Here is a 10,541-nt window from a genome sequence, read left to right on the forward strand (position 1 = left end):
ATCATACAAATGTTTTGTCTTCAACACAAATATCTGAATTTAAAAAAAAATGAAATAGCCAACAAAAGAAGAGCTACTTTAAACAAACATAATGTAATTGTTAGCCATTACTTAAATATTGTTGAATGCTGCTGATTTTACTTCCTGTTATATTGTTACGCGGTAACTTTACAAATTGGAGCAACAAGTGCTTTGTGATACACCAGAAAGTTGCATAAATTTGATTTAGTCGGTGAAACTTTTGGTAATAGAAACTTTATCATAATAACAAAAAAATGCATTTTCTAAAGCCAATAAAAGTTATCTTCAATAGAGCTATATAAATATCCACACCACAATCACTTGAGCTAAATGTGGTCATTAAAAAAACGATCTAAAACTTGTTTTGTGTCATCCAAGATAACTCGGTCACCCAAAATATTTCAAAATACATAGCCAGTAGTTCAATACATAGCCAGTAGTTTAATACATAGCCAGTAGTTCAATACATAGCCAGTAGTTCAATACATAGCCAGTAGTTCAATACATAGCCAGTAGTTCAATACATAGCCAGTAGTTCAATACATAGCCAGTAGTTCAATACATAGCCAGTAGTTCAATACATAGCCAGTAGTTCAATACATAGCCAGTAGTTCAATAATGTTGCGGAAACAGCTTTATTTTTAAATTTTTAGTAGAAAAAAGGCAAATCTGTAAAATTATTTTTATGCTAATAACGCTTAATTTTTTTTATCTTCAAATAAGTCTATGCATCTGAATAGCAACAAGCTTAGATTCTTCATCTGATCGCTGCAAATAGATGCAACTAATTCCTTCCATTTGGTTTGCAACAAATGAAGGTGCTCAAATATTTTTTACTGCTTCCTAGTTGCTTTGGAAAATAAACAATGAAGCTTTTATTGAATTATTACCAATTTCATTTAACCTCCCAGCATAAAAACACTAAAATACTGACATTTGATTCTTAATGGAAGTTATAATATCAAATTAACAACTTTTTACAACCCAAAACCGATAATTCCAAATATACAATCATCTCATAAAAGCATCATAAGCCGGTTATTGTATGTTTGCCATCAATGTAAGAACTGTATATTTTTAATATTTAAAATATATAAATTTCTCAACTCTATTTTGTAGCTTATCTTCAGATGGAGGTGAGCCTGGCAGCAGGAATGGTAGTCGCTGGTGTCGCCCAACTTCTCGGAGGTCTTTCCTTACTTCCCCTCAGCATCTACTTTCTTATCAGCCCTAAAGATTACAACAAGAAAATGGAGATGCAACAGGAGGTTGAGCAAGTTGGCTATCAGCCAACAAGAACATTATAACCTGCAATTCTAACATTTGATTTCTGCTGGTAGTTGTCCCTCCACTCAATTGCTCAATTGTATGCGCAACAACCAACTTATTATATAAGCAAAAGAAAACAATGTAATCATTTTTTATTTATCTTATGTATAGTTTGTATATACGGATTACACTCAAAATTTCTAGACTATCACAGCAGTCGGTAGTTGTCTTTCTTGCAAACTTCTTCTGTTGCTAATGACAACTCCTCTGTTGCCAATGACAAATTTATTTTAATTTGAGACCATTTTGTTTAGAGATATTCTGCGCATACAATGCAGTGAATACTTGTGTTGATGTGGAGCAATGTTTTACAGTGTTTTAATTTTAGATGGCGTATCTGTATATTTTGAAGCAGGTATTATATAAACCAAGCTTTCAAGCAAACCAAGTTTTAAAATATTTGTATCGTCATTAGTGACAAATGCGATATGGCTAATACATGAATACAAATACCAATGATAGGTTGAAAAAAATTGTGACAGGAATAAAAAGATAACTATTTTGTAAATCCAATAGAATTTCAATTCGCTCTTAGAGACATTCTAAAAAATCTGAAATGCTGTTAGCAGAGCTTACAGGTCAGTAGATACAGTATTAAAACCTGCCAAACTGCAGTGAGTTTTACAATGCTGTGAGCAGGTCGTACTGTAACTCAAATACATACAAGTATAAGACAAATCCACTGATATGCAGTTAGCTTTAGATTTGATTAGTCAGCAAGTATTATTGCTGTCCAAAAGTTAGCAGTTATTGTTAGAATTTAAAATTCAGCGAGTGGTAAAAGAAATCTCATACCAGCAGGCAATATTACTGAAATTCAAAAGTCAGCTGGTAGTATTACAATAAACAATTGGCCATTGACAGTGCCGAGGGCAGATGTGCAAGAGAGGCCTTGTTAACACTGCAATACACAGTGCTGAGGGCAGGTGTGCAAGAGAGGCCTTGTTAACACTGCAACGCACAGTGCCGAGGGCAGATGTGCAAGAGAGCCCTTGTTAACACTGCAATGCACAGTGCCGAGGGCAGGTGTGCAAGTGAGGCCTTGTTCACACTGCAATACACAGTGCTGCGAGCAGGTGTGCAAGAGAGGCCTTGTTAACACTGCAATGCACAGTGCCAAGGGCAGATGTGCAAGAGAGCCCTTGTTCACACTGCAATACACAGTGCCGAGGGCAGGTGTGCAAGAGAGGCCTTGTTCACACTGCAATACACAGTGCCGAGGGCAGGTGTGCAAGAGAGGCCTTGTTCACACTGCAATACACAGTGCTGAGGGCAGGTGTGCAAGAGAGGCCTTGTTAACACTGCAATGCACAGTGCCGAGGGCAGATGTGCAAGAGAGCCCTTGTTAACACTGCAATGCACAGTGTCGAGGGCAGGTGTGCAAGAGAGGCCTTGTTAACACTGCAATACACAGTGCCGAGGGCAGGTGTGCAAGTGAGGCCTTGTTAACACTGCAATACACAGTGCCGAGGGCAGGTGTGCAAGAGAGGCCTTGTTCACACTGCAATACACAGTGCCGAGGGCAGGTGTGCAAGAGAGGCCTTGTTCACACTGCAATACACAGTGTCGAGGGCAGGTGTGCAAGAGAGGCCTTGTTAACACTGCAATACACAGTGCTGAGGGCAGGTGTGCAAGAGAGGCTTTATTAACACTGCAATACACAGTGCCGAGGGCAGGTGTGCAAGTGAGGCCTTGTTCACACTGCAATACACAGTGCCGAGGGCAGGTGTGCAAGAGAGGCCTTGTTCACACTGCAACACACAGTGCCGAGGGCAGGTGTGCAAGAGAGGCCTTGTTCACACTGCAATACACAGTGCCGAGGGCAGATGTGCAAGAGAGGCCTTGTTAACACTGCATTACACAGTGCCGAGGGCAGGTGTGCAAGAGAGGCCTTGTTAACACTGCAATACACAGTGCCGAGGGCAGGTGTGCAAGAGAGGCCTTGTTAACACTGCAATACACAGTGCTGAGGGCAGGTGTGCAAGAGAGGCCTTGTTCACACTGCAATACACAGTGCCGAGGGCAGGTGTGCAAGATAGACCTTGTTCACACTGCAATGCAATGTCATGGCACCACCAACGCTGCTTTCCTTATTGAATGATATTTTCTGAACTGAGCAGACTGGATCCTATCAGGTGATTATTGATGCTATAACTTGCAACTCGGTCAGCACGCCTGCACATATCAATGCTGCCATTAAGGCTATGAAGAAAACGAACTGCTATATAATATTTAGCGACAATAGTTCAGAAAACAAAGTTATTACATTATAGGAATACATTGTGCTGTTTGAGTTGTCTTCTTATGCTGTGAATATGTTAAGACTACAGTTGTATAGTAATACTTGGTTTTCCTTCCCTCACGAAATTATAGAGACAGCAATTTAGGTGTAGAATGTGTATCTAATAATAAGGAATTATCTTTTCTTTATTCAATAAATAATATATTTCTAAGTCTGAGTGCTCAATAACAGATCATTATTATTTCTGTAAAGGGTGGTTTTAACACTGGCTCAAAGCCAATGAACACGTCAACAACATAACATCAAAGGTTACAATAATGTAAATGAACCATGACTACAAATAACTTCAATCTGTCAAAAATCTCGTAACCAATTTGAACTTGAGCCTTCTCTGCAAATTATCCTCATATACTTCTGAGACCAACTTCAGTTACCTAGCTGTAGGCAGTAAAATACACTCACTCTCTTTCAGTGTCTTTATTCTCTTCTCCAAACTCAATCATTCTCTGTCCCGAGGGTTGGTTTATCTATTTTTTTACAGGTAACTTTTTTGCCTTCTTTCCAGATGTAGTTTATCTCTCTTAGCTTCTCTACATACACAAGAACAAACTCTATTCTAAGCAACTTAAAGTAAAATATTCATTAGACTTTGAACTGTTATTTACATCATCACTGAGTTTTCATTTAGTCAACTAGTAGAACTGCCTAGAGTAACTCAGCAGTCTTAAAGGAAAAATATAGTTGGGGTAAATAATACACGTTTACACTTTAATCATAACTAAGACAAAGCGTCTTTATAGATGACATTTTATTCTCTCTACTGAACAACCTGCTTCTTGCAACAAGCTGACTATGTGTGCCGATGGCTACGCGGGTCTATGGCTATGCGTGTCTATAGCTATGCGTGTCTATGGCTACGCATGTCTATGGCTATGTGTGTCTATGGCTACGCGTTTCTATGGCTACGTGTCTCTATGGGTATGTGTGTCTATGGCTATGTTTGTCTATGGGTATCTATCGTTATGTGTGTCTACGGCTATGTGAAAAGCAAAATTTCATTAAATGAGGTTTTTTATTTCCAATATTTGTCCTAAAAACAATGCAAAATGAGAGAAACTTTGGAATTGCATTCCCTTGAAAAAAGAAAGCGTGCTAAGAGAAATTATAAGGATTCTTGGTATGAAGACATCTCTGACTGTGCCACACTCGGTAGGCCTTAAGTATAGCTACCTTTATCGTATGAAGCAAAATCTTCCTTGTCAGTAAATCTTTCGTACATACAAGCCTTAAATCAGCTTAGCCAGGCTCCTACGTCTACTGTTAGTTAGTGGGGCGTGTCTCTGGCAGCTCGAAAGACTTTAGAACCTCTACACTGTAGCCCACAACACCACTGCATTTTAAACTGTATCTTTGGCTCCAGAGCTAAAGTAGAAGTGAGTTGATGTTTTTTGGGCTTTAGAGCAGACTTTTCACAAATCTTTTTTTGTTGGAGGATGCATTTTTTTAGTTTTTCATCTGATGCATCAGATGCTCATTTCAATAGTACTGTCATCATTGGAGTTTGTCCTTGTTTATGTGCATGCACATCACCCGCCCACGCAAAAAGACATCATTATACATACAGAATAAATATATAAGAGATGGTCTAACAAATATATATTAATCATGAGCTTCGTTATTACTGATAACAAATGAGCATCGCTGAACGAATTGCTTCACAAAACACAGATTTACCATAAGGAGGGCAAAATTGATAATAAATAATAAATACATGTAATAAATAATACATATTTGTAATATATAATAAATACATGTAATATATAATAAATACATGTAATAAATAATATATACAGGTAATATATAACAAATTGCTTGTGATTAGAATTTTAGCATTACCAGTAGTGATTGTTGCATGGCAGTTTTTTGCATTTAAAACACTTTGATTTTGATGAGATTACAAAATGGTCAAACATAATAGCTTTTTTACAGAAATATAATTCAACATAACTTCTTGCCGATCAGTCACAGAACAAACCGGAATAATATCTTTAAGCGAGTCACTCCATTTTTAAAAATCTGTTGTTCGCTTGTCAATGACCATTGATAAGCAAACAACAGTTTGACCAATTACCAACAGCAAACAACCATTAACAAGCAAACAACAGGTTGACCATTTACCAACAGCAAACAACCATTGACTCAAACAAAAAAATAGCTGAGTAGGTTTTTATTCGTGACAACATAGCGATCACTTTCAGCTAATAGACACACCGCTAGTTGTTAGCTTTAGCTATTGTTTAGGACAGTAAATAGGCGAACAAAAAGCTTTAGAATTAGGGCTGAATAGAGCTGTTGTAGTTGAGGAACTGGTATCTAACTCTAGCCAAGTACTCTTCAGTACAGCTGTGAGATACCTAGTGAGAGCTCTCCGTCGGCTACTAAAGGTGAGATACCTAGTGAGATACCTAGTGAGAGCGCTCCGTCGGCTACTAAAGGTGAGATACCTAGTGAGATGCCTAGTGAGAGCGCTCCGTCTGCTACTAAAGGTGAGATACCTAGTGAGATACCTAGTGAGATACCTAGTGAGATACCTAGTGAGAGCGCTCCGTCGGCTACTAAAGGTGAGATACCTAGTGAGATACCTAGTGAGAGCGCTCCGTCTGCTACTAAAGGTGAGATACCTAGTGCAATACCTAGTGAAAGCGCTCCGTCGGCTACTAAAGGTGAGATACCTAGTGAGATACCTAGTGAGAGCGCTCCGTCGGCTACTAAAGGTGAGATACCTAGTAAGATACCTAGTGAGAGCGCTCCGTCTGCTACTAAAGGTGAGATACCTAGTAAGATACCTAGTGAAAGCTCTCCGTCGGCTACTAAAGGTGAGATACCTAGTGAGAGCGCTCCGTCGGCTACTAAAGGTGGGATACCTAGTGAGATACCTAATGAGAGCTCTCCGTCGGCTACTAAAGGTGAGAGAATGGGATTGTCTTCCTACTTTAACGCTAGTAAAGCCTATTTTAAATATAGCGTGAGAAACACAGAATCATGAGAAGGTCAGTTGGATAGTTGTCAAGACAATTTACTTCTCATTTTGGTTTTAGTTTCCTATTCTCTTGTTTTAGCCATTGATCGGTAAACTGCGGAGAGGAGAATATTGTTGAACTATATCATGGCAGATAAACGATAGTAGCAACACTTTGGTTGAAATGTTTAACACATATTATTAAAACTGGGCAGAAATGCCACTAAACTATTATACAAGAAGGCTAAATAAAAAGCTTCCTTGGTTTCTATGTGATTAAAAGAGAGAATTAAAAGAGAGGACATCAGAACTGTAGACATATGTTTATCTCATTTAAATAGAAATCAGATCTGCGAAAGAAACTTTGAATTTGGGGATTTGGAGACGATCATAAAAAGTCGATAAGAGGTAAAACTTTAATCGATGACCTGACTACCTGTTAGTGCGCCAGACTAGTTACTAGTTTAACCCATTTATTAGTTTAGTAAGTTTGACACCAAAACTGTAGGTTAATAATTAATCATCAAAGGATTAATATTTGGTGGTTTGATCTCAGCTATTCTCTGTATCAATAGATGTGGAGAATAGCTGTGATAAGCACTTTTTATTAACTTTATGCCTCATGAAGAGGTCGATGTAAGATTTGGCCCGCATTGAATAACATTGCCAGTTCTAGATGGCTTTTTTGCATTACATTTATCTGATACTTTTTATAGAACACTATACATATGATGATTATGTGTTGTAGTTTATCATTAGAATCTTCAGTCTATGAGATTTAGACAAGCATAAACAAACAATTGACAGCAATTGAAGAGTCTTAACCATGACCAGTATTAATAGTGTTGGTAGGCAGCACATCTGTTGTAGAGGGTCATGCTACGGTATTGAGTGTTAATAGGCAGCACATCTGTTGTAGAGGGTCATGCTATGGTATTGAGAGTGTTAATAGGCAGCACATCTGTTGTAGAGGGTCATGCTACTGTATTGAGTGTTAATAGGCAGCACATCTGTTGTAGAGGGTCATGCTACTGTATCGAGAGTGTTAATACGCAGCACATCTGTTGTAGAGGGTCATGCTACGGTATTGAGTGTGTTAATAGGCAGCACATCTGTTGTAGAGGGTCATGCTACGGTATTGAGTGTTAATAGGCAGCACATCTGTTGTAGAGGGTCATGCTACGGTATTGAGTGTTAATAGGCAGCACATCTGTTGTAGAGGGTCATGCTATGGTATTGAGTGTTAATAGGCAGCACATTCTGTTGTAGAGGGTCATGCTACGGTATTGAGTGTTAATAGACAGCACATCTGTTGTAGAGGGTCATGCTACGGTATTGAGTGTTAATAGGCAGCACATCTGTTGTAGAGGGTCATGCTATGGTATTGAGAGTGTTAATAAACAGCACATTCTGTTGTAGAGGGTCATGCTATGGTATTGAGAGTGTTAATAGATAGCACATCTGTTGTAGAGGGTCATGCTATGGTATTGAGTGTTAATAGGCAGCACATCTGTTGTAGAGGGTCATGCTATGGTATTGAGAGTGTTAATAGACAGCACATTCTGTTGTAGAGGGTCATGCTACGGTATTCGAAGCTCAAATATTTGCTCCTGCTTTTCGCAGCGAGTAGTGTCATCATATTATGTCTGCACGAGCTGAGAAACTCGGTAACAATGCTGAAAAAATTATCTGTCGTACTTGACAGTCGAAATGAGCACTTGATTCACCAACGTCTGCAAAGTGATGAGACATCATTTAATAGTGCCCAAGATGATGCTTATGAGCAGCAGTTCAAGTTTGGAGACCAAATTTCTGATGTCCATGAAAAACTGAAGCAAATGAGGGAATTGACCAATCAACAGCAGGAAGACAAAGTAGAGAAGAAAAGACCACAGCGATTAGAAAAATTAGAAGATTCCCATCAGCAGAGGGATAATGTAAAAAAGGAGACAATTCACTTGTCAGACTTTCATTCATTGGACGTCGAGAGTACATATTTAGTCTACTCAGCTCACTATGACGTCGTGCAATCTAAAATCAAATTAGTTGGTTTCGGCCCCATGAACGATAATCATGAACACCTTGACTCTCTGACGTGTACAGTAAAAAATGATGCTAACACGGCAGAACTCAGCAATATCTTTGTTTACTATCGAATATCAACATTTTATCCTTGGGAAGGTCAAACATATGATAGCTACATTTATGCGTGTAACACAAACCTCACAGCTCCAACAAGTGTTACAATACAATCGAAGATAAATAAAAGCCTGCTGGTAAAATTCCCAGTGGCAATAAAGACGATGACTCACATTTATCGATTTGCTGTGTGCGTTGAGCCACTGTTTAATGATTATGACGACCTAGATTCTATAAAACACTTTATGGCAGCAAATTCACTGTTTGGAGCTGAACACTTCTATTTTTATGCCTTATCTGCATCTGAGAGAGTGATAAAGCTTCTTGAATCGCTTTCGATGACAACAGTTTATCAGTGGCGTTTGGAGTCATTAGCTGCAAAAACTCATGCCTACGGACAAAAAGCATCAAATGCCCATTGCCTCTATAACCACAGACAACATGCTAAGCACCTGTCATTCATAGACATAGACGAAGTACTTGTGCCAAAAACAAGTGATAACTGGTCATCTATCGTGGAACAATCCTTTACCAACCAGACAATTGGTAAGTAGTAATGAATCCTATAGAAATTCACCTAGTTAGGATAAATAAGAAGTTTCCAGCAAGTTTCTCCATGCTGTAAGTTGAGCATTTGTCAAAAAAGTTCACAATTATCCCGACCCTGTTCGATGATCACAAACTGGTGATATAGTCAAACATTGGGAAAATTTCATAACGGAGGTATCTGTGCTAGAGTTGTCCTACCTATAACTAAGCTTTTAAACAATATTCATGCAAACTTTCCTTTGAAATTAAGTCAAGGGTGCACAGGATGTCATACTGACCAGCTATCACTATAAGTAACTATTTGCTTTCATACTCGCAAATGTTTGAGATGCAGAAATCAATCAGTACAGAATAACAGAGTCTGATAAAGCCAACTGAACCAAGAAGCACTCAAGCAATTACAGTACCTATTCATAATAATCCATTTCTGTTATTTAATATGTCACTAATTTGGTGAGAAAAATGGCTGCTTCACCCGCTTGACATTGTAGAGGTCATATTCTGTTTATTGTAGGTGCCGCAGTATTTAGATGCACACTGTTTCCAAAGAATACACAGACTGACCAACCAAAAGAGAGCGAAAAACTGCAAAAGAAATATTGGAGTCTAAGCCACATTCAGACAGTGGGAACATTTCCTTTCTATCAGTGGAGTAAACTACTAGTTGATACAAGTAAAACTGATATTGTAGACATACACACGATAAGAAAAATGCTGCCAGGTTACACGGTAGTTAATGCTAGTAGCTCAGTTGCTGTAGTACATCATTATAGAAACCATAAGTACTCACAATCCAAGCTCCGGAAGGATCCGTACATGAGAAACTATGAAAACAGGCTACTAAACGTTTATCATCAACTCTTTCCTGATTAGCAGCAGATTTCCTGATTATGAATGCCTGCTCTATCAATCAACATGTGCATGTTCTATCGGGTCCTTTTGTTGACCATTCTTTTGTTCACATCCAGTTAGTTTTTTTGTGTGGAGAGCTTACCCCACTTGCGCCTGTTGACAATCTCACTTAATACGTATTAGTTATTTTTAAAAATATGATGGCAGCCATAGAAAGAATTAATCAGCTTCTTGTATTCGATTGTATGTAATCTCATGAAGATAATTTGTTTAGGAGAATCTGCTGCACAATGCAGGTTGTTACCTTATATTGTTAGTAAAACTGTAGGTCATGCTTTCTATATGCACTTTTGGATGGGTTTGTTAACAAAAGAAAGTTATCGAAGTGTT

At 38.4% G+C, this 10,541-nt stretch overlaps 1 protein-coding gene across 3 annotated transcripts; it reads left to right on the forward strand.

The window, feature by feature from the left end:
* The first annotated feature begins 6,200 nt into the window (after positions 1–6,200).
* LOC137393809 (uncharacterized) lies at positions 6,201–10,528 on the forward strand. Of its 3 annotated transcripts, XM_068080509.1 has the most exons (4): positions 6,211–6,237; positions 6,316–6,417; positions 8,183–9,296; positions 9,814–10,528. In XM_068080509.1, the coding sequence occupies exons 3-4, from the start codon at positions 8,189–8,191 to the stop codon at positions 10,170–10,172; spliced, it is 1,467 nt and encodes a 488-aa protein (XP_067936610.1). In that variant the 5' UTR covers positions 6,211–6,237; positions 6,316–6,417; positions 8,183–8,188; the 3' UTR covers positions 10,173–10,528. The 3 variants fall into 3 exon arrangements, with proteins under 3 accessions (XP_067936611.1, XP_067936610.1, XP_067936613.1); XM_068080510.1 differs by lacking the exon at positions 6,316–6,417 and having other exon boundaries at positions 6,201–6,264; XM_068080512.1 differs by lacking the exon at positions 6,211–6,237 and having other exon boundaries at positions 6,330–6,366.
* The last annotated feature ends 13 nt before the right edge of the window (positions 10,529–10,541 follow it).

This window comes from Watersipora subatra, chromosome 4, assembly GCF_963576615.1.
Source record: "Watersipora subatra chromosome 4, tzWatSuba1.1, whole genome shotgun sequence".
Classification (NCBI taxonomy): domain Eukaryota; kingdom Metazoa; phylum Bryozoa; class Gymnolaemata; order Cheilostomatida; family Watersiporidae; genus Watersipora; species Watersipora subatra.